This window comes from Salvia splendens, chromosome 10, assembly GCF_004379255.2.
Source record: "Salvia splendens isolate huo1 chromosome 10, SspV2, whole genome shotgun sequence".
NCBI classification, from domain to species: domain Eukaryota; kingdom Viridiplantae; phylum Streptophyta; class Magnoliopsida; order Lamiales; family Lamiaceae; genus Salvia; species Salvia splendens.
In genome coordinates this window covers 10,670,660-10,694,793 of record NC_056041.1, presented here as the reverse complement: position 1 = coordinate 10,694,793, position 24,134 = coordinate 10,670,660, and the positions used below count along the sequence as shown (strand labels likewise).

At 40.4% G+C, this 24,134-nt stretch overlaps 5 protein-coding genes and 1 pseudogene across 5 annotated transcripts; 4 read left to right on the top strand and 2 right to left on the bottom strand.

Moving 5' to 3' along the window:
• The first annotated feature begins 451 nt into the window (after window positions 1–451).
• Window positions 452–4,031, top strand: LOC121751941 (annotated as a pseudogene).
• A 4,324-nt stretch (window positions 4,032–8,355) lies between these two features.
• On the top strand, window positions 8,356–8,967 carry LOC121752603. Its single transcript, XM_042147724.1, has one exon. It carries the CDS (start codon window positions 8,356–8,358, stop codon window positions 8,965–8,967), a length of 612 nt encoding a protein of 203 aa, XP_042003658.1.
• A 1,519-nt stretch (window positions 8,968–10,486) lies between these two features.
• LOC121752602 (plasma membrane ATPase 4-like) lies at window positions 10,487–11,575 on the top strand. The gene is made up of 5 exons (XM_042147723.1): window positions 10,487–10,591; window positions 10,693–10,851; window positions 10,921–11,127; window positions 11,207–11,397; window positions 11,502–11,575. Exons 1-5 carry the CDS (start codon window positions 10,487–10,489, stop codon window positions 11,557–11,559), a joined length of 720 nt encoding a protein of 239 aa, XP_042003657.1. The 3' UTR covers window positions 11,560–11,575.
• Window positions 11,576–14,386: 2,811 nt separating this feature from the next.
• On the top strand, window positions 14,387–16,484 carry LOC121753380 (ribosomal RNA processing protein 1 homolog). Its single transcript, XM_042148671.1, has one exon. The coding sequence runs from the start codon at window positions 14,485–14,487 to the stop codon at window positions 16,231–16,233; it is 1,749 nt and encodes a 582-aa protein (XP_042004605.1). The 5' UTR covers window positions 14,387–14,484; the 3' UTR covers window positions 16,234–16,484.
• Window positions 16,485–16,751: 267 nt separating this feature from the next.
• On the bottom strand, window positions 16,752–18,003 carry LOC121753382 (macrophage migration inhibitory factor homolog). The gene is made up of 3 exons (XM_042148672.1): window positions 17,734–18,003; window positions 17,186–17,386; window positions 16,752–17,027 (listed from the first exon to the last, which is right to left on the bottom strand). Exons 1-3 carry the CDS (start codon window positions 17,842–17,844, stop codon window positions 16,992–16,994), a joined length of 348 nt encoding a protein of 115 aa, XP_042004606.1. The 5' UTR covers window positions 17,845–18,003; the 3' UTR covers window positions 16,752–16,991.
• Window positions 18,004–18,134: 131 nt separating this feature from the next.
• On the bottom strand, window positions 18,135–22,330 carry LOC121753379 (VIN3-like protein 2). Its single transcript, XM_042148670.1, has 4 exons — window positions 21,995–22,330; window positions 20,136–20,790; window positions 19,533–19,837; window positions 18,135–19,463 (listed from the first exon to the last, which is right to left on the bottom strand). Exons 1-4 carry the CDS (start codon window positions 22,014–22,016, stop codon window positions 18,349–18,351), a joined length of 2,097 nt encoding a protein of 698 aa, XP_042004604.1. The 5' UTR covers window positions 22,017–22,330; the 3' UTR covers window positions 18,135–18,348.
• Window positions 22,331–24,134: the final 1,804 nt, after the last annotated feature.

Below are 24,134 nucleotides of genomic sequence, written 5' to 3'. Positions count from 1 at the left end.
GTGATATAACAGGAAAAGGTTCCGATAGAGGAAGTGTTCCAGAAGCAGCTGAAATGCGGCCGCGACGGGCTGAGCTCCACCGAAGGCGAAAGCAGAGCCCTAATCTTCGGCCTCGACAAATTGGAAGAGAAGAAGGAAAGCAAATTCCTCAAGTTTTTAGGATTCATGTGGAACCCTCTCTCATGGGTGATGGAAGCCGCCGCCCTCATGGCCATCGTCCTCGCCAACTGCCAAGGCATGCCCCCCGACTGGCAGGACTTCGTCGGCATCGTCTGCCTTCTCCTCATCAACTCCGCCATCAGTTTCTTCGAAGAGAACAACGCCGGTAATTAATCATACCAATCTATAGGAGTTCATTAGACTTATATACTGGTTTCAGTTGATATTGTTACAATTGTTTTTATTTTATTTTTAATTTCATTTGCCAACAGGTAATGCCGCGGCCGCTCTCATGGCTGGCCTCGCCCCCAAAACCAAGGTCCTCAGAGACGCCAAATGGAGCGAGCAGGAGGCAGCCATTCTCGTCCCCGGCGACATCATCAGCATCAAGCTCGGTGACATCATCCCGGCCGACGCCCGTCTCCTTGAAGGGGATCCTCTCGAGGTCTGTGTTCCTAAAACCAATTGGTGATTGGATGACTGATTCTATATAGTGGTTTTAGTTTTCTGTTTACATTGACGCGAGATATTGTTATAGTATTTATTTTCTTTCACTTGCCAACAGGTTGACCAGTCGGCCCTCACGGGAGTCCCTCCCCGTGACTAAGCACCCCTACGACGAGGTCTTCTCTGGGTCGACGTGCAAGCAGGGCGAGATCGAGGCTGTCGTCATCGCCACCGGCGTCCACACCTTCTTCGGGAGGCAGCGCATCTTGTCGACAGCACTCACCAAGTAGGCCATTTCCAGAAGGTCCTCACAGCTAGAGGAAACTTCTGCATCTGCTCCATCGCTGTTGGTATGCTGGCGGAGATCATCGTGATGTACCCCATCCAGCGCTGCAGCTATCGAAACGGAATTGATAATCTTCTAGTGTTACTCATCGGTGGCATCCCCATCGCCATGCCCACAGTGCTGTCTGTGACCATGGCCATCGGATCCCACCGCCTTTCGCAGCAGGGCGCCATCACGAAGCGGATGACAGCCATCGAGAAGCTGGCCGGGATGAACGTCCTCTGCAGTGACAAAACAGGGACGCTCACTCTCAACAAGCTCACTGTCGATAAATCTCTCATTGAAGTCTTCGCCAAGGGCGCCGATGCTGATCATGTCCTTCTCCTCGCGGCCAGAGCCTCCAGGACGGAGAATCAGGACGCTATTGATGCAGCCATTGTTGAAACTCTTTCTGATCCCAAAGAGGTTTGTTTTTTTTTTCTCTTGGTTTTCTGTTTATGAATTCAAAGCTAATGTATTGTTGATGATAGGCTCGAGCTGGGATAAGGGAGGTGCATTTCTTCCCGTTCAACCCTGTGGATAAGAGGACTGCTCTCACATACATTGATAACAACGGGAACTGGCATCGAGCTAGCAAGGGGGCTCCGGAGCAGATCCTCACCCTGTGCAACTGCAGGGAGGATTTCAAGAAGAAGGTTCACGGCGTCATCAACAAATTCGCTGAGCGTGGCCTACGGTCTCTTGCTGTTGCTAGACAGGTTCTTTAATCTTATAACTTGTCTATTTAGTGTATGAATGTTACCATGTTTCGGCTGTGACAAAAATGGTTGATGTTTTTCAGCAAGTGCCGGAGAGATCCAAGGAGAGCCTCGATCGGTGGTCCTTGGGAGTTTGTCGGGCGCTCTTGTCACTCTTTGATCCTCCTAGGCACGACAGTGCAGAGACTATCCGTAGAGCTCTCCACCTTGGTGTGAACGTGAAGATGATCACTGGTTAGTGTGGTCTGCTTGGGAGAGTGATTATTATAATTTTGAACTGATGATTTATGTATTTATCTTGTTTTAGGTGATCAGCTTGCTATTGCTAAGGAGACGGGGCGTAGGCTTGGGATGGGAGTGAACATGTACCCTTCCGCTTCTCTATTAGGCCAACACAAGGACGAGTCCATAGGTGGACTTCCTATAGAAGAACTGATTGAGAAGGCGGATGGCTTTGCAGGAGTGTTCCCAGGTGTGTTTATTGAGTAGATATGATGAAACGATCATTGGAGCTTCATTTTTAATGTCGGGTTTTAAACTTGGCTGATGTGATTCAGAGCACAAGTATGAGATCGTGAAGAAGTTGCAGGAGAGGAAGCACATTGTTGGCATGACAGGAGATGGTGTGAACGATACACCAGCGTTGAAGAAGGCGGATATTGGTATTGCTGTTGCAGATGCCACCGATGCAGCAAGAGGCGCTTCTGATATTGTGCTCACTGAGCCTGGGCTTAGTGTCATCATTAACGCAGTCTTGACAAGTAGAGCTATTTTCCAGAGAATGAAGAACTACACTGTTAGTTTTTAGCCCTCTTCATCTTCAGTTTTATGCGAATGTTTATTGATGCCTGTGTATTTCTTGACAGATATACGCAGTTTCCATCACCATTCGTATAGTGGTAAGTTTGTTAATTATGCTTTGCTTTTATTTTTATCGTTATCTCTGTATGTAGGAGTTGGCTTGATATGAAATCCTTTGTTTGCAGTTTGGATTCATGCTCATTTCTTTGATCTGGATGTTCGACTTCTCCCCCTTCATGGTTTTGATCATTGCCATCTTGAACGACGGTAATGAATTTGTGGTGTCTTGATTTGATTGCTTGGAGTCTGTTATCATACTGTACGGAGATTAATGGTTCGGATTTCTGCGTTATCAGGCACAATTATGACGATTTCCAAGGATAGAGTGAAGCCATCTCCACTGCCAGATAGCTGGAAATTGAAAGAGATCTTTGCTACAGGCGTTGCACTAGGAGGCTATCTTGCGTTTATGACTGTCGTCTTCTTCTGGTTGATGCATGAATCCGACTTCTTTCCCGTGAGAAAATCACCCTCTTTCTCCATAGATCAATACTAGCACAAGCCCTCCACAAATATGTGAATCTATTTGGTGTTGTTGATCGAAACACAGGAGAAATTTGGAGTGAAAAGCATGAGACACAATGGTGCTGAGATGATGTCTGCTCTCTACTTACAAGTGAGCATTGTGAGCCAAGCCCTCATTTTCGTCACCAGATCGCGCAGCTGGTCTTATGTGGAGCGCCCTGGCATGCTCCTCATGAGCGCCTTCGTCATCGCACAACAGGTGAGAAACCTCGTTTATAAGCCCCACCAAACATAAAGATTTCATTTTCTATTCTTATGAAACTATCTGATTATTGGTTATACAGGTGGCAACTCTTATTGCTGTGTACGCGGATTGGTCGTTTGCAAAAGTGAAGGGATGCGGGTGGGGATGGGCCGGTGTGATCTGGATATACAGCGCGATGTTTTATGTGCCTCTCGACCTAATGAAGTTTGCCATACGATACATCTTGAGCGGAAGGGCAAGGCAAAACTTGTACGAGAACAAGGTATGCATTTCTAGACACAACACACACAATAATTGTTTCTGCATAGGATGATTGGATCAAATCAATCACATATTGTTGAATTTTGGTTCATAAAAAAATAGACTGCTTTCACCTCCAAGAAAGACTTTGGCAAGGAGGAGAGAGAGGCACAGTGGGCTCATGCACAGAGGACCCTGCATGGTCTGAACCAACCCGAAGAAGCTACCAGCAACATATTAAACGAAAAGAACAACTACAGGGAGCTGTCTGAAATCGCGGAGCAGGCTATGAAACGCGCTGAAATTGCAAGGTGACCATAACTCAGAAAAAGCCTAAATTCTTGCTAAGAAAGTCATATTCTGATCATAATCTGGTTATGCATTGTTGTTTAGGCTGCGCGAGCTGCACACGCTCAAGGGGCACGTTGAGTCAGTTGTGAAACTAAAGGGGCTCAACATTGAGACGATGCAGCAGCACTACACTGTCTGAGGAGTTCTTCACCACCTGATTTAGGAGCACATGGAGAATGGCAGAGACTTCTCTAGCTAGTTATGGATAAGAGCTCTTCCTATTTGGAGGAATTGAGACATATATATAATACTTTTATGTTGTTTTCCTTTCATGTTTTATAAGTGATATCATAGACAAACTTGTCTGATGTTTGGACTCCTTTGATGAGTTTAATGAAGTTTTTTGTTTTCTTGAAACACAATTTTAGTATGTTTCCATTGCTCAATTAATTTTTTGGCATTACAAAGAATTCAAAGATATATAGACTGAAGAGAGATTACAAATATAGGAAAAAAATATTGTGAATAATTTTTGGTGCTAAAAATGGCAGTAGCCTTTTACATTAAATTACGAATGTCTAACAAATCTTGAAAAGGAAACACCAATAACATACTAATAAGCTCAACATTGCAGCATCGACCGTCGATCGCAGCATTTTTTTAATTTCAAAATTCACAGTATAAATACCCCTTCTTCCATTTCACCCACACCCACTTCTCTCTCTACTCGAAATGAATGTCGGCGACAACGACGATGACGAGATACATGAGCTCTTAGAGCGAGCCATGTTGGACTACGCATTGCACGTAGAGGAACGACGATGTGAAGAACATCCGTCGGTCCCTAGGCCAATCCGGCGGCATCGGCAGCGGGTCTTCTGTGTGCCATCGTGGTTGCCCAACGGCTGTACTCGGACTACTTTGTCGATGAGCCACAGTGGGGGCTGACGGTTTACCGCACGGCTGCAGTCACATTCTTCGTGCCTTTGTTAATCCCCGCGAGGAACAAGTCCATAATCACCTCCAACGCGATATGATTGAAAAATTTGGGCACGTAGCCATTGAAACATATTTGTACTTTTTAAAGTTTGTTTCTAATTATATTTTTTCGGTATTTTAATATGATGAAGATTTTCATATTATATTATTTTGATAGTTTAGTTTATTTTATTTGGTAACTTAACAAAAAGTACAAAAAATAAAAAATGGCGGTGACGCGGAATGGGATGAGCAAATTTATAAGACGGACCATTGCAGGTGTTTGGTCCCGATGATAATACTAACTTGACATGAGAAAAATGAAAATGACAGATTTATAGGGCATAATTATGTTTCACCACTGCTAAGTTTTAAATTTTATTTCATAATTTTAAACTACTTTTCTACAATAGAAAAATGATAAATATGTATGTATAATTATAGGGATGTAATCAACTGCAAACTCTAAATATTGTACAAATTTCAAAGGGTTTTTGGCTTTTAAAACCAAAAATTTCCCCGAATTCCGGTTTTTCCCATGAACTATGAGATTGGTTTTTAAACTAAAAACTTTCAGGTCGTTAGGTTTATCCCCCGGCGGGTCAACGGCCAAACCCGGGTGTCTACGTGTCAATTTTAATCCTATTTGTCATTAAAAGTGATTACTTGGATCTTATTTGGCAGAATAATACATACAGTCACAATTGTTATTTTTTTGCAAATGACAACTTTTATTTAAACAAAACACAACTTTTATTCACACACCCAATACTTAAAACAATTCACACACCCAACACTTAAACAAATTCCTCAAAAACCGACAAACATAAAGTTAGGGCTTTTTCTTCTTCTTCTTCTTCTTCTTCTTCTTCTTCTTCTTCTTCTTCTTCTTCTTCTTCTTCTTCTTCACTTTCCTCTCGCATATTTGGGGATTTTCGTCCGCCAAAGGTCCGATTATTCGATTCGCGAGGAAGGTGTGTGCGGGGAGTGGTGATTTCCGCGTTAATCGTGGATTCTCGAAGTAGGTGGAAGTTGGTCGGGTTTTTTTACTCGTGTGGTCCCGATTGTCGGCATGTCGCACAGGTGCGGTCTTTTTCGACAATGTCCCCACTTTCATTTAAACAATTGAAATTATTATGTGTTTGTCGGATGTCTCAGTCCCCACTTGGTGAGCATGTGACCAGAATTTATTGTGTAGGGTTTTATACAGTGTTTCTTTTTAAAACAAGATAAAAAATATTTCTTTAGGGTTTTTGTCTGGTTTTGTGCATTAGGGTTTTATCTAGGATTTTTTTGTGCATTTGGGTTGTTAACTAGGGTTTTTTGTGCATTTGGATTGTCTAGGGTTTTGGGTTGCGCGTTGTGCAAATATTGTTCTGATTTTGTGTAGTTGGAAATGAATATATATTGTCTAGCATTGACTTTGGTGATTTTTCCTCTTTGCAGGGATGATTTTAGTATACAATTCCATCATGGTGGAAATCTGGTGCAAGATGGATCGTTGGAGGTATATATTGGTGGGGATGAAACACAAAAATCCCACTTTGATGCAGACAGATTTGGTTTTTTGGATTTGATTGATGAGATTAAGAAGTTGGGTTATGCTAAGTGGAGTAGGGTTGCATTTAAGGTGCCAAAGAGTATGAAAATGATAAGACATAAAGGATGACAAGGATGTCATGGTCATGCTGTCATATCTTCAATTAAGAATATGTGTACTGCATGTGTATGTTGTTGGTGGAGATCTTGGTGAACCACAAGTGGAAGAAGCTGAGGGCAGTGTTGAAGGAAAAGAAGCTGATGAATTTTTCCCCGAAGAAATAGATGAGGCTGAGGGAGACTATGATGGAGGTGATGAGGATGATTCAGAAAGACAGGATGAGTTTGAGGGAGAGGATTATGGGCATGACATGGAGAATGGAGAGGAAGAGGGGCCTGGCTTGGGGAAGGGAGATGAAGAGGGGGATAAAGAGTATGATGAATGGGATGAGTTTGATGATGGGAGCTACATTCCATCTACTGACAGAGAAGAATACACAGATTACTCCAGCTTGGATGGATTTATCTCAGATGATGGTGAATATATCCTGTCAAGAGACAAATTTAAGAAATCAAATTTGAGGGTCATAACTAATGATCTCTTTAATGGTATTGTTCCAAGTGCTGGAGGCAACAAAACTACAAATGGATGTGGTGATTCAGATTATGTAGATTCTGACAGGGATTTGTCTCTAATTCCACCGATGAGGAGGATATTCGTTTAAGGATCAGAGAAAGACATCGGAGGCGTGTGTATGATCCTAGGTGTGACCACAGACATTGAAAGTTACATCTGGGATGAGATTTCTGGATGGATTCCAAGTTAGGGATGCTTTGACCTATAATGCTATTGAAAATGGTTGGGAAATAAGCTTTAAACTGGCCAGTAAGACCCAAGTGGAAGCTAAATGTAAGAAACCGTGCAAGTGGAGGTGCTATGAGAGTTTCAATAGCACTGTTGGTGCATTTCTACTGTCAAGAGTGGAGTATGAACATACTTTCTCTAGGAACATGAAAAATGAGATAGTTTCAGCAAATTGGATTGCAAGAAGGTATTTGAACATGTTTAGGCTTAAGCCTGACACAATTGTGAATGAGCTCAGGGCAGACTTGGTGCAGAGGTTTGCACATGATGCATCAAAGTGGAAGTTGTACAATGCTAAGAGGAAGATTATTGAGTTGCTGACAGGATCGGTGGAAGAGCATTATGCAAAGCTTAGAAGTTATGTTCTTGAGTTAATGAGGGTAGACAAAGAAGGAAGATTTGAGATTGATGTTGGCATTCGGTCTATGTTCAAGGGTATTTACATTGGGTTCAGTGGGTTGAGGAAGGGTTTAATGTTGGGCTACAGAAGAGTAATAGGGTTAGATGGTGTATTTCTGAAGACTTACTTAGGATGTGCTATACTGACCGTGGAAGTTATGGGAACAATGAAATGTTCCTAATTGCATGGGCGGTTGTTCAGGCTGAGAATGAAGTCAACTGGAAATGGTTCCTGGGCATTCTTGCTGAAGATTTGGATTTGGGAAATGGTGTTGGAATCACCATAATCAGTGTCCAGCAAAAGGTACTTATTAGACCAAACACTATGAATCCTTACAAATTTAAATACTCTTAACAAAGTTTGTTAATTTCAGGGCTTGGATAATGCTGTTAAGGAATTTATTCCTCTGGCCGAGCATAAAATTCAAATTCATTGCATTTCTGGTCATTAGCCGAGCATAAAAATTGTGCAAGGCATGTGTATTCAAATTTGAAGAAGCCTCACAAGGCCCCAGCACTTAAGAGGCTTTTCTGGGGAGTGGTTAGAAGCACATATGTTGAGGAATACCGGGCTACATGCAATGAATTTGAGAAGGAAATTCCTGATGCATTTGCTCTTCTAATGACCAGAAATATGACCAAATTCTGTAAGGTTTTCATCACTCCAATTCAGAAATGTGATTCTATCTTGAACAATGTGTGTGAAAGCTTTAATGCATACATTATGGATGCAAGGGCTAAGCATGCTATAAGCATGTAAGAGGGCAATAGATCTTCTTTGATGGAGAGATGTTATAGGAAAATGCATAAGGTGTGTGATAGTAATGATGTATTGTGTCCGAGGATAAAGAAAAAATTGGAGGATGTGATGTATATGAGCCGTTATTGTATCACAACACCTATTTTAGGGGGTCTGTTTGAGGTGACATTTGAAGAACACAGATTTGTGGTTACACCATCCAAAAGGTCTTGTGGGTGTAGGGTCTGGGATATTACGGGAATCCCTTGCATTAATGCTTGTTCAGTGATTACATTCTTGAACGAGAATGTTGAATCATATGTTAGTGAGTACTATACTATAGAGAAGTACAAGTTGGCTCATAGCTTTGGCATTCCACCTTTGAATGGTGAGAATATGTGGCCTGAGGCAGAAGGATACAAAGTCATGCCACCTCCGGCTAAGAAGATACCTGGGAGATCCAAGAAATTGAGGAAGAGAGACCCATTTGAGAAGGATCCATCTAAGCCACACAAGCTTCACAAGATCTGTGTGATGACTTATCAGAGACGCCTTCAGCATGGGCACAATACTAGATCATGCAAAAATAATCCAGTTGCAAAGCCACCAAAGGAGAAAGTTGCTAATTTTACTTACTTTGAAAATATTCTTGCTACAAAAACTTACAGTTGGTGACCCTTAATACTTTGTGAACTTGTTCTTATTAGGGTAAACCAGGTCGTCCTCGCAAGGTGGCACCACAAGTCGGCCCACAGCAAGCAGCACCAGCAGCACCTCACCCACCACCACCACCACCACCACCAGCACCTCGCCCACCACCAGCAGCAGCAACAACAGCTCGCCCGGAAGCAGCAGCAGGTCGTCGCCCACCCCAGCAGTAGCAGCAGCAACAGGTCGCCGCCCACCCACAAAAAGCACGCCAGCGGCCAGGTCCCCCACAACAGCAAGCAGCATGTCGGCCACTGCCAGGACATCCACAGCCGGCACGCCCAAAACGAGGACGCCCAAAAGTAACCTCCTCACACTCCAATGAACCACAGTCAGGCTTATCAACACATGATATCAATATTTAAGTAGTTGATTGGTGTATCTGAGCCTTTTTTGCCATCAAACTATATTCTCGGTGATGGTTTTTAACTATAGCTCAGTTTGGAAACACTTTGGAAATAGTTTGAACCCTAACTACACTTTGGTTTTTTTGCCATCAAACTTTGGATGTGTCTTTTGGAAATACTTCGGATGTGTTTTGGAAACAATTGTCTTCTATATACTTTGATTATTACTCTTGTTCTATTACTCGTGTCTTCTTTCTACTTTGATTATTACTCTTGTTCTATTACTTGTGTGTGTGTTTGCTTATAATGTAACACAATCGCCAAGGAAAGAAAGCCATGATAATCATAACATAATAGCATCCAAAAGGGTTGAAATCTAGTTTCAAAAGATACATAATAGCATCCAAAAGGGTTCAAATCTACCATCAAAAGCTACATAATGGAGTTACTAAATGATGACAAATATTACAACACACAAAAGGAAGATCACGAGCTTCAACTTTATAGTGGTCCTTCTGAAATCTTCAATCATCGATTTCAGAATTTCACAATCTTCAATCATATCATCACACTTCTCAAGCTTATCATTGAACTCTTCAATCTTCGCCTTCAGTTTCTCTTCTAGAGAAATCGCCTTCAAGTGTGCACATCTCCATCTTTCTTCGAACTCGGCTTTTTCTTTCCGCGTCCTCTGAAGTAGAATTTCCCGGCTCAGGGGAGACATCGGTTCAATCCACCGAAAGAATTTATAGTCAAATAACCCTTCTATATTCAAGAAAATTAATCTTGATCCTTAAAATCTTCTCTGTAATTACTCTTCACATATTTACACATTAAAATATTTAATACAAAAACTTACCAGATTTTAATTAAATTTGTATTACAATCAATTAAATAGCGGAGACGATCACTCCGTATATAGTGAAAGAAAATAAGGTAATTAAGCTTTAAATATGGTGCAGTTTCGCCGTGGTAACATACCATAAAATAGCCTTTTTGCTAATTAAGATTTCCACCTTTTTTTTGTTAAATCGTGGGACTGAACAAATTGAAAATCAAAAAGCCCTAAAATATAGCAAACCCTCGAAAAACCCTGGTGCGCCACCCAGCTTGAAAATTTTGTGAAGTTGCTCGAATCGATGAAGAAGATAAGTCTGGAACCCAAACCCTTGATTCTACTGATGCAGCCATTGCTGATGACTGTCGTCTGCTTCTTGTTGATGCATGAATCCGACTTCTTTCCCGTAAGAAAATCACCCCCTTTCTTTCTCCATAGATTATAATACTACTAAGTAGTAGTACTACGTATATCAGTTGGTGTTGTTGATCAAAATTCAAAACACAGGTTATATTTGGAGTAAAAAGCATGAGACACAATGATGCTGAGATGATGTCTGCTCTCTACTTGCAAGTCAGCATTGTGAGTCAGGCTATCGTTTTCGTCACCAATTACTTGGAGCGCCCTGGCATGCTCCTAGTCTGCGCATTTGTCGTTGCACAGTTGGTGAGAAACCTCGTTTATACATATAGAACTTGATCAAAGAAACTAGCTGATTATTGGTTGGTTATGCAGGTGGCAACTCTTATCGCTGTGTATGTGGATTGGTCCTTTGCAAAAGTGAAAGGGTGCGGGTGGGGATGGGCCGTTGCTATCTGGATATACAGCGCCATGTTCTATGGGCTCCTAGACCTAATCAAGTTTTCCATACGCTACATCGTCAGGCAAAACTTGCACGAGAACAAGGTACGTATGTATGCATTTCTATACACAACACAAATAGTAGTAATTGTTTCTGCATAGGATGTTTGGATCAAATCACATACTGTTCAATTTTCGGTCGTTAATTAAAAAAATGAAGAAAGACTTTGACATGGAGGAGATAGAGGCACGGTGGGCTCATGCACAAAGGGCTCCTCTACATGGTCTGAACCAACCTGAAGAAGCAAGCATTAGCAACAACATCTTCAACGAAAATAACAACCACACAGAAATGTCTGAAATCGCGTCTGGAATCACGGAGCAGGCTAAGAAACTCGCTGAAATTGCAAGGTAACCAACTCACCAAACACCCAAAACTAACTCTTTCTTCTTCTTCTTCTTCTTCCCAAGAAAGCCATCTTCTCATCAAAACCTGGTTTTACATTGTTGTTTAGGCTGCACGAGCTGCACGTGCTCAAGGGAAAGTCAAGTCAGTCGTGGGCTCGACATTGAGACGATACAGCAGCACTACACCAAAACTGATTTTAGACTACACTGAGAATGACAACTTCTCTAGCTACAGACATACTGTTTATAAAACTTTGTTTATGTTGTGTTCTTTTTATGTTTTATAGTAAATGATATCACAGACAAACTTGTCTGATGTTTGGACTCCTTTGTTTATAGTTCTGAGTTTGTTTTTGAATACTTTTGTTTTTGATCTTCTAGGGTTGTCATGTAATTTGAACTGAATCACTAAATTTACAAATTTTGGTACACATGGCACATCAAACTGTCTTGATTGATATTATACAACCATTTTTGTTTAAATTATAGGAATTTGAGAACTTAGAGCATTCACTTCATATGTAAGAGACCTTATCTCCAATTTCCTCATGTCACGTCATCATCCTATTTTACAGCCTCAAATAGGCACCGATGGGGGCGTCGATCTTACGGCGTCTGATTGGGGTCGTGAATATAATGCTCTTAATAATTATATGAATGAATATGGAATTTACCAAATAATAAGAGTGTAAGAAGATAGCTCATCTTACATAATAAAAACTAATACCATGACTTAATAATCTAAAATATTAATTCGTGAACAAAAATATTCGTGGTGATGGACTACAAAACATATGGGTCTCAATTCGTGATAATTGTAACAAAACCATTGCTCGGGAAATTGGTCTCTAAAATCATAAACTTTGCCTAAAATTTGGTATTTCCCACGAACTTTGAAATTGGTATATAATATCACAAACTTTGCACTTTGTTTGGTATTTCCCACGGCATGTCTATTACTATATTTGACTAACTTACGAGGCATTTTTATCATACTTGATACAATTAAATCAACGTGGTTTTCAACGTGACTTTTTATCTTACATGTTATAAACATAAAAAGTGATTTAAAATATCATAAAACGTATCACGGTTGCCTACGTAAAATAAGAATTTGATGGATATAACTTATTTGAGTGAGTTTGAGAAATACCAAACAAAATGCAAAGTTTATGATATTATAGACTAATTTCAAAGTTTATGGGAAATACTAAATTTTAGGCAAAGTTCATGGTTTTAGAGACCAATATCCCGCTCAATTAATAGCAGATACAGTAATTTTTTTTGGCTATACCAAAAATTCAAAAAAAAACAAAATATTAAGAGAGATTACAAATATAGAAAATAAATTGTGAATAAGTCGAACGACATTTTCGCCCAAATATAAAAAAATCAGTTATGTTTTAAATAAATTTAATTTATCGCCTAATTATTATTATAAGTTTTAACTATCTAATATATAAGAGCAATTTAAAAATACCCTCCATTTTATATTTTGGTTTTTGTCTGTTTTCTTTAATTTTATGTTCGTGATGCGGTGCAACCATATAGAAAAAGAAAGTGCAAATTCATGTGTGATTAGTTTATATTTTTGACGCTTTTTTTGATCGACTTCTAATTAAGTTTTAGATAGTATTATTTCATAATTTTAGACTAATTTCGATCTAATTTCTGTAATATTCTCAAGTGACAAGTCTCATTAATTGATCATGTAGTTATTTCATTTTTCCGGTTTATATTTTAAGTGTGCGAGTTTAAATTAAATGGTCGACCAATATTGAAATTTGAAATCAAATAAGGTAGTTTTAAGCTTTAAATATTCCGTGGTTTCGCCTTGTGACAATTAAAGACATGCCATAAAATCGCCCTTTTTGCTAATTAAGATTTTCCCCTTTTGTTTATTAGGCTATCCACAATGGAGCCTAGCGCACCGCCTAGCCGAGTTCCGGCGCTAGGCGAACCATTGCAGCTTCCGAAAACCGCCGAGCGGTTTTTCGGAATTAAAAATCGCCTAGCGCTAGGCGGTCGACGGGCGCTGGGCGATCCGCTCGGCGCCATTGCAGCGTCGGGATCGCCCAGCGGTTTTTTTGTTTTTTAAATTTTCGAGACAGTATATATACGCGATTTGCACTTCATTTTCATTCGCACCACTTTGTGAAGAAGACGATCCGATGGAGACGTCTTTGTGAAGACGATCCGATGCCCAGGAGATGAGAAGAAGGGCTACTTTGCGGCACGGCAGGAGTCCGCGCGCAAGGACGTGGAGCGCGCATTTGGTGTGCTCCAGGCTCGATGGGCGGCGGTTAGGGGTCCAACGCGTTTGTGGCACGTCGACTGCATTGCTGATATAATGTACGCCTGTATTATCATGCACAACATGATTGTCGAAGATGAAGGTGTACAACTAACGGATTGGGCCAACGACGATAATGAAGACGGTCCAAGCCACGGCGTGGCCGTCCCCAACGCACGGAGTGGGGTACCTCACGATGAAGCCGGCCTCCTCCAAGCACATGCCGACATGCGCCAAACGGAAGCTCATATTCGACTCCAAAAGGATTTAATTGAAGAGTTATGGGCGCGGAGGAATGCTCGGAGTTAGTTTTTTTTATTTATGTAATTTTGTAAAATGTACTTTTTTTTAATGTAATTTTTATTATTAATGTACTTTTTTAAAATTTTAGTACTTTTTAAAATTTATTGTACTTTTTAATTTATTGTACTTTTTTTAAAATTAAAATAGTATTATTAAGGTTTCCCGTATATGTCTCGTAAATTAAATTCCGTATATTGTGTTATTAGTGATGTGGCTATTGATGTGGCTGAGCTATTTATGATATGGCTAGGCTATGGCTGGGCTATTTCTGATGTGGCACGAGGATTTTTAGTATTGATAATGTGCCAGGAGGAGTTTGTGGCTGGGTTATGGCTGGGCTATCCCCACTGTGGATACCCTTAGTAAATCGCGCGACTGTACAAATTGAAAAAAAAATCCCTAAAATCTACCAAACCCTCGAAAAACCCTAGCGCGCCTCGCCTTGAAAATTTTCTGCAGTTGCTCTCTCCCCACACCGCCACCATTAATCCTCGATGAAGAAGAGAAGTCGGGAACCCAAACCCTTGATTCCAGCTCTCGCCGCCGCTACTGGCCCCACTCTGATCAAGCACTTGGCCTCGTGCAGCACCGCAGTCCGATCTCAATCTCTGCGGCTGCTTCAGTCATGGCTCGCCGCCCAATCAGAGCAGCTCTCAGACTCCGACTTTAGGAAGCTGTGGAAAGGCCTTTTTTACTGCCTATGGCACGCCGACAAGACCCCCAATCAGGTCGCTCTAATCGATCGATTAATTTCTCTGTTTCATTCGCTGCAGCCGGCGGTTTCTCTGGAGTTTTTCCGCGGATTTCTGGTTACACTTCGCCGCGAGTGGCCAGGAATTGACCGGCTGAGGTTGGATAAGTTCTACTTGCTCATACGCCGTTTCGTAAAAGCATTGTTTGATTTAATGAGGTTGAGGGAGTGGGATGTGGGTGTTTTAGGGGAATATTTTGGGGTTCTGGAGAGTGATGCCTTGTTAGCGGATGACAAATTGCAGGGGAATGGGGTGAATTATCATGTGGCGTCTGTGTTTTTGGATGAGTTAGCTGGTGTTGGGTTTCCGGTGCAGAAAGAGGTGGTTGATTTGATTTTGGGGCCATTTTTTGCAGTTTTGATGAGGGGAACTGATAAGATTTTGTTAGGGAAGGTGAAGAGTAACATGTTTGATGAGCTGGTTAAGGCGGGAACAGAACTCCTATCGAAGAAGAAGTTGGGAGAGGATTGTGAAAGCAATGGGAATGCTCTGTTGGGTGTGGTTGCGCTTAGGATGGGGTTATCGGCAAAATTGTATGAGGTTACTTCGTCTGCTGACTGCATTCAGGGGAACAGGAAAGTTGTTTTGGGGCTGCATGAACAGTTTTTGAAGTTGGAGAAGGAATTGGAATCCTCTGGCATTGAAATTGGTATACCTGAATATAATGAAGATGATGATGCAGAAGTTCCACAATTGATACCCATTGATTTCGATGCTTTTAAGGATAATGTGGACGGAGGGTCTCAGGAAGGAAATGAGGATCTGGTTCGTGACGATCAGTTGGAAAATGGAATGGAAAAGAAGAGTAAGAAAGCGAAAAAGGAGAAAGATGGAGATGATAAGAAAAAGAAAAGGAAGAAGAAGAAGAAGAAGAAGAGAAAGGATGAAAACAAAATTTCTGAAGTGGTTGATGGAGCTGAAGAAAATGGTGATTTGGTTGGAAATGTTGCCTCTGAGAATATGGAATTGGATAGTGGTTCTGGCGATATTCTAAGCGATAACATGGAAAATGAGTTGAGTGAAAATGTGATATTGAATCTTCAGAAACAGTTTGAGATCGTTGCTGCGGAAATGGATTCTGAAGGTGACAAAGATTCAGATTCATTTGCTACACCTGTAATTGCCAAGAAACCTAGTAAGAGAGCAAAGAGGGTGAAGTTGGTACATGATGAGGAGCTTGGTGATGTGAACACCAATGGAACCGCAGATAGTGGAGATGATGCTGGTGGAAAGAGTGTGGAGAAGAGTGCTAAGAAGGTTAGGTTTTCCATGAAGAACAACTTGGTTTGGAAGCCACAGACTCCTCTGCCTCCTGAGAGTTTAAGGTTGCCACCATCAGTTACTCCGAGGGGTAGTGCATTGAAGAAGGGCGTGCCTCCGGGGCCCGTTGTGGAGATTCCACCTGCCAAGAAAAAGGCCAAGCTGAAGAAGAGGGTGAGGCCCTCGACCAAGATCAAGGGGCGGAAGAAGGTGCAAACGAAATCGAGCTAATGGTATTGTAGGTCGGAGAACTATGTTTTCCAAATGAGTAATTGCATTTTTGTTCAGTTTTTTTTTGTATTTGTTTACTATATTATGGTTATTCAAATGCATTCTGCTCGTTGATTTAAGTGGAATTGAAGTTATACACAGCCTATTTGCGTGCTTACCTCTTGTAGTAAACAATGTATTCAGTTCGTTACACTAGCATTTCTTGATCTTGTGAGAACTCTAATAGAATACTAATTTACTTGTGCACATTACTGCTTGATCTTGTTATCCATTCAATTTTTTTACAGTCATGGTGATATGCAGTTTTCTTGGTTGTTATTAGGTTGTAAAGATAACTATTCTTGTGTTCTTTAGAAGGTGATGGATTCGTTTTCTTCTCATTCCACTTCCCCTTCGGCCCTTCTTCACTTATTTTACAAGACTCCAGAAAATTGTTTGAAAATATAATACTCCATTCTTTTTAATCCTTTTTTAGCATATAGGGTTGTGTTATCTTTAGTAAAGTCAGGGAAAGAACATAGTAGAACTGCTAACAATCACTGAATCGAAAAAATGCGGATGGAGAGGACAACTTTTTAGAATTCGACAGATCAAAGGTGAAAAAACAAGTAAAAAATTGAATATCAAACTGTCACATGATACAGAGAAAAAGAAAACACAAGTGATTATGTGATAATACAGCTTCCACAAGATCACCATGGCTGCTCGAACTAGAATTCAAGCTTTCCATCGGTCGCCTCCAACAAGTCAAGCTCGGGTCAAAAGGTTGAACCGTTGAAGCCACAGAAAGATCGCTAGACAAAACATGGAGAAAATTAAGTTAATTATGAGCCATAATATAGAAACTGAATCAGCATTTGAAGACAAAAACAAGAGGAAGGCAGTGAGAGATGTAAAACACTCGCACATCCATGGCTAAGCATTTTCTGAAAACAGGATGTGAATTGAATACCTGAACATCATAGAACTTGACATAAAAGCGAGAGCTGTCGATGGAAAGCTTGGTCTGAATAATCTCTGCTATGGTTGAACTAAGTTTGGCATTGACAGTGGGGCCAAGACCTCCAATGGAGATCAATTCGCCATAAGCAGCCGGCTCCTCTGTCCCACCAAATGAAATCGGCACCCCTCCATTCACTAGCACCATCACATACTGCACCTCAAATCCATCAAATCAGCCATTTGATTGAACAAAAATGGCCATCTTGGAAAACCACAAAATAAATAAGCCAATCTCACCAAGTCACAGGCAAGCAATATGGTCTTGTTTTGCATTCATTATAAGACGATGATACGTGAAAATCATACAGTTAAAGTAACGGGTAATCAATAGATTGGAATCTCAAAGTAGAAACAAGTTGCTTCTTTCAACCCTTCAGAGGAATATCGTCGAACACAAAGCGGGCGGCATATAACACGGAAAAAACGTGAAATTCGACGAGGAGTTTCAAAAGGTTGAATTTTGTTAGGAAATTAACCGGGTGAAAGTGAGGGTCTTACAGATTCTGGCTTGCCGATGATCTTGGCAACCGCTTTAGTCGCATCTTTGAGAATATCAGAAGCAACCACACCGTCAACTGGAACATTCGTGAACAAATTCAACGTTGGCATTTCTCTCTCACTTCAAAAACTTTGATCAACTGAAAATTGAAAGCTTTGTTTGGGTGAAATGTGTAGCGAAATGAGTGGCTCTAAACTCTATTGGAAAATACAATATGATAATTTACCATAAATTTCATAACAATTCACAATTAAAATAACTTGTTTCAAATTTATTTATATTTGGAATATAGTTATGGTTTTTTCTTTAAATCTAAATAGAAACTAATACAATCATTATTCAAAAATGGACAAAACAGGTGTTAAATCACCCAATTTAACAAGTGAGAATAGCATATATATATGCACAATAAGAGTGAATTTGCATAGAATAAATGAGGTGATCATATATCATAAGAGGTCAATCTCCTATCTATCAAAATACTTAAACGATGCCAGTTTCAATGAAGAATAATGCCAAAGAAATTTTCTAAAATTCAAAGAATCAAGCATCACAAAAATTCCTCCTTGTATTTCACATGCTCATAATCCTTTGAAGCTTTCTGGATCTCTCTCTCAGTGCCAAAGCTTCGTACAAAATCCAGCAGGGATCGTCAAACACCTCTTATTCGAAACGATATCAGAGAAAGAATCGACAAGCTGACCAGCAAGAGACTCGGGATCTTCAACAAACGTATCGATGAATGCCTTCACAACGCGTACCTCCTGAGGCGTCGCTCTCAGGCTGTACCACGTCAAGAATTTCTGGCGAAAGCCCGTCTCAATGTGGCCCTCGCGCTCCAGCCAACGGACCACCTTCACATAGTACTCAAAGTCCTTGTCTCCAATTCCGCTGCATTTCTCATCTCTCATCTCACTGTTCCTCTTCTTCGATGAGCTCCCTGCTTGAGGCTCCGTCTCCCTCTCACCTCTCGTTTTGACATCTTTCCCACCAATTTTAGGTCGGCTGCCCCTCCCAGCATCATCTTTCGCATTCTCAAATTTGCAAGGGGTGATAGGCAGGCCAGCCTCCGAGCTGTCCATATATGCAACGCATTCTAGGCCTGTCCTAGGAGGTGTGTTGGACCCGTTGTCAGTGCTCGTGTCCTCAGCCATTTGAGCATCCAACGATCCCTTGTTGCTGTTTTTCATCAATGTGTCTGATTCTGGCAGGCTGCAGCTGGTTTTCGCCCTGCTGCAATCCTCATCCAGTAGGGAGATTATATCCCCAGCCAACGCCGTTGTCTCCCTCTGGCTCTGATCCGAGATGTTGCTGCTAGGGACGGTGTTGTTTGTCTCGTCTTCGACAGAAGAGGGACTAGACAGACTGCTGCAGTTGGTGTTGACTGGGCTCTCACTCCTTTCCACTTCCAAGATTTTCGACTTTGGCATCATGTCTTGAGTCTGAAATCGGAGTTCACAGAAGCCCGGCTCTCGATCCCTATCAAGGGCAACAACCTTGAGAATATACTGCGTTGCAGAAGCTAGCCCGGAAAGCAAGAACTTAGTGTTCGGTTTAAACAATCTGCAAGTAGGCTCTGCAGGATAGTCTTTATCATCAGCTTTCCGGTGCCACAAGGTGTATCCATTGATGCCTCCCATATCAGAATCGTCCGAATTTAGAATCACCATGATAGACGAAGCACGGATGTCTTCGAACCTGACAAGCTCCAGGCCACGTATATTGCAACCTACATTGTACAAGCATGCATCAGATGACCACTTGAAAGCATAGAGAGAGGGGGCGAGAGAGATCGTACCAGAAGACATATCAGAAACTCTGTTAGAAAGCATAAAGTCCAGAGACTCCAAAGCAGAAGCACAAAGCCTCTGAATTTCTGGGCCTGATGAGAGCCGGTTCACAATCCCTCGAGCCTTCTTCACAGGTAGACCGGTTAGAGGGCCTACATCTTCTTCCAGCTTTTTCACTGCTTCATCAATGATGCCGAACAGGTGCTGGTAGTGCTTCGTACCAGCAAGAATCTTTTGGCTCAAAGAGAGCCTATAGCACAGTATGTCAACGCGCCTCGTATCCTTTGCTACTATCAGTTGCTTTCTCCAAGAACTGCACTATTTCTTCTACATTGTTACAACTATTACTTATAAACTAAGCCAAAAGTTTAAATAAAACAGATGAACGTGAAAATAATTGGATGCAACAGAAGTTCACAAACAGAGACAGAAGGAGCCTTTCGAAAATCAAAACCAGATCAACCACTACTCTTGTAGGAGGAAAGACAATATTGAAAATGATTCTCAGGCAAGTCTGAAACGAATATTAATCTTATAATGCTGTGTAATTAATCACATAACACAAACCAGCAAACCAAGAAAACAAACAAGAAGCAAGACTATACATTTACCTGAGCAGATCATTCACCTTTCCGCAAGATACACAACAGAAGCTCCCATCGAGCCCTTTATCCTGCCTATCCTGTGAGATGCCAGAATTCTCATGTCGTAATGCGCATTCAAGATGGCAAGACATGCCACATGAGAGCCCGCGAAATGGAGGGTCTGAGTTGCAAATCAACCATAGGCCGGGGTCCTTGTTGTCATCATACTGATGACAAATGCAGCACGAACACCGCTTACAGAAGACATCATTGTGATTCATTTTGGCCTTGCAAGCTGAGTTTTTACAACACATGGTATTATTACCTGAATCATCATCAATAATAATGGGTGCAGTACTATTTGAAGTAACAGACAAGCCATTCGGGTGATCAGATTTCCTTTGCCTCTTGTGAGTCCTTTCACCGTTTTCTGATGAAGGCTGCACTTCGGAAGCATTTGCAGTCCCAGGTTCCTGTGATCTCTTTTCACATACGATCTTAAGAAGATTCTCTATTAGTTTTGACTTCGTCAGTCCAGTGTACTTCCTTTCTTTCCCGAGCTCTACACAGAGGACCTGCAGTATCTCCTGCCGGCTCCACGCCTGCAGTATTTCAGATGCGCCCTCTGGCCACGTTGAAACCTCGTAGATTAGCTGCCTCTTCTGCTCCATACTCAAACTTCCTGCAGTTTTGTGAATCAAATGTTTAGTGCTGGATCCCAAAAGAAATAAGAATCAACTAGCAATTGATAGTAGTCTTCAAATATCTCTCTCAAAATAAGGAGTTAGTTTATTCCTACACCAAAGTCACAGGAAAAAACACATTATGGAAGCCAATAATAAAGTCAACCACTGAAGTGCATCTGCTTTTCAATCGCTTCTATACATGAAATGTAAGTGAAAACATGAGACGAAGATCAAAGAATAAAGGAACCGTAGAATAACCAACAAGAAAACTCCAAAAGTGTGTTTCTAGCGTAGACCATATCATACACCTCATTGGCTTGACTCTGCAACACATCTCTCTATCAAGATTCACCACACATCACGACAGCGTCGATGTGTTCGCATTGAAGCAAAGTCAAAGGATGCCAAATTGCATAGTAAAGTTGGAAAAGCTACGGCTCATGTGAACAAGGAGACCCATAAACAAGTCAACATAGAATATGTCAAAAGGGGGGCAACCAACAATGAAGAAATTGATTCGAGTATAAAGTTCTTCCCAAATAATACCAAAAGTAATTTAGAAGCATCAAAACTTCATCCTTGACTCTGTAATGCACCCCCACAAACTAAGCAACAAACAGAACATTTTAAGCACAAAAGCACCAACTTGTCAACTAGGAATCAAACATTTAATCATCCATCTCAGCTAATCTAGCACACTCCATGATTGGAAAAACAATTAACAGCTGGAAAATGGTTGGCATTTTCACCTCCATCACCAGTCCTTTGTATCCTTATTATAAGCACAGTTGGAATTATTGAAAGGTGGGGTGATAAAAGCCAAACACACACACACACACACGCAGTAGGTATAGTTCATAAATATTTATACATTTATCTGACAATCAGAAGGCAAGCTATCAATAGAAAAAGGAAAAAAAGCAATAATGGAGTGCGTGTTTGTGTGTGTTGTAGCATGCGTGTCTCTTTCTCTTTCTCTCTCTGTGGGGATTTCGTCGCTAAACGAAAAAAAACTCGAATCTCATCAAGACATTAATTCACGCCTGAAATCAGACTCGTCAAGCAGATCGACCGAGAATTCAATGACCCATTATATCGAAAATACAGCAAAATACGCTTCGCATAAAAAGTATCGAAAATGCTCCGCAAACAACAGCGAATAAAACAAGTTTTGCAGAAAAAGGAAGGATCTTTATTTACCCTCCAAAGCGGAAGCCTCCATAGAAGAAATTGCTAGAGCTCTCAACAACAAAAACACATTCGAAATCCTGAATAGAAAATCGTAGCAATACGTTTACGTTTGCGCAGCCATGTGAAGGCCCCACTCACGCACAAACACAGCGAGATTGCAATTACCAAGAAGAGGAGAAAGAAATCATGAAAGAATGGGCTGTTAATGGGCTTTTTAGCACCCGAAACACCATTTATTGCATAAACTATAGAGATGAGAGAGAATGAGAGAGAGTGTGTGTGTTGTGTGTGAGATTGAGAGAGAGAGAGAGAGAGCAGTTAGGATGAATCAGAAAAAAAAAGTGAGCTAAAAAAACTGAAATAAAAATATAAAAGGCTAAGCTATGCAACGGAGGGAAAAAAGCGGCTGACTGTATATGCCCTTTTCACCTTTTGCCACACTTAATAATTATTTTTATAATTTAATTAATCAGTTAGTAGAATTATAGAATACTACTCCCTTTATCCCCGCTAAGATGACATGTTCCTTGGCCAGCACAGGATTTTAAAAGCCGTTAGTTAATGTGTTTAATTGGAAAGAGAAAAATGTGGATGTAAGTATTAAAATAGAGAGAGAAAGAGAGATGAATATTTTAATAGGAGTGGAAAATAGTAGTTGGGTGTATTAATTGAAGATATCTTAAGTAGGACGAAGGGAAGAGGTAACAAATTAGGTGCATATAGTGCTAGTCAATTTATTTGGATCTGTTTCAAATTTCAATTATTGGTATATTTTTATTTTTTTAAATGGGATTGAGTAATTGTGCAATTCGATTCGTCCGTCGGTCATTCTTAAGTAAATGAGTTGACCTAATTGTGTGCATATCAGCAGCATGTATATTGGACGATAAAATGAATAAAAAATGGTGAGTGGAGATAAAGAATTATTGAGTATATAATAATAATAAGGCAAATAGTACTATATAAAACGAAAGGGAGGAATCTTTTTTAAGTACGTGATCGGGAGAAAATAAAGAATAGAATCTCGAGATATTTCTTTCTCGAGCCATAATTTGGACTTTTGAAAATTCGAGGAATTCTTTATTTTATTCCATACCTTATAATAAATCAAATATTCGAGGAGTATTATTTTATGGACACTTTGAAAATTTTAGGATAACAATTTTCTTCAGTCCTAGGCTTAATCATATATTCGTATGATCGTCTGTCTCCATAGGTTTCGGATATAAAATGAAATTACGTGTTATATAATTCTTTGCTTTATTTAGTCAAAGCTATAAATACAAGTTGCGTGTTTTGATGAGGTAAGTATATGATGGTACTACTACTTTTTAAAAGCATTTTTTCATATTATACCAAATTAAAGATAATTTTCTAAATATTTTTAGAAAAATCTTAATTATGTGTTCTCATGAAGAAAATTCCATGAAAAGATTGAATTGTAGTTTGAGCCCACAATAAATCAACACAATTATATACTCCATTTGTGAAAAAATAATAATTCATATATATTCTTAATTGTTGACGTGTTAGTTTATTTTCGAAGAGCAGATAGTGAGGGGGAGACAACGGGCATGAAAGATAGAAAAGGGAAATTGTCATAATTGAATGTTACTAGTATAATGTAATTTCACGTATCAGTAAGCTACGTTGTTGTAGTTAATTAAGCATTTAAAATCACTAGATCAATCCCGTGAATCTGAATTTTATGTTGCAATTAAGATTTAGTCACGGTTATGATAAAGGGGGTGATCCCATCTTAATCTTTCACCTGTATTTCAATTAATCTTAATCTTTCACCATTCGGACCATGCCCAATGTTGCAATGATTTTTAATAGTTTAGTTTTTGTAACTTTGCAGTTATTTTGTTATAATATTTCAATGGCAATTTTTTATGTTATCTGCAATAAATGTTATGGGGTCAATTTATATTTGTTGCGAGTTGATGAATTGTGCAATTCAATTGGCTGAAGCATGGTTGACATGTCCCTACATAAATAGACCGTACCACATATATATTTCCATTTCCAAATTCTTGGGTGAACTAGATATATGTAATCTACTATTCATTTCACCCTGTAGTGTTGGTTTTATTTTTGTCTCTTAGGGACAATCTTAGGGACAAAAGGTGATTCGCTCACCCCATGC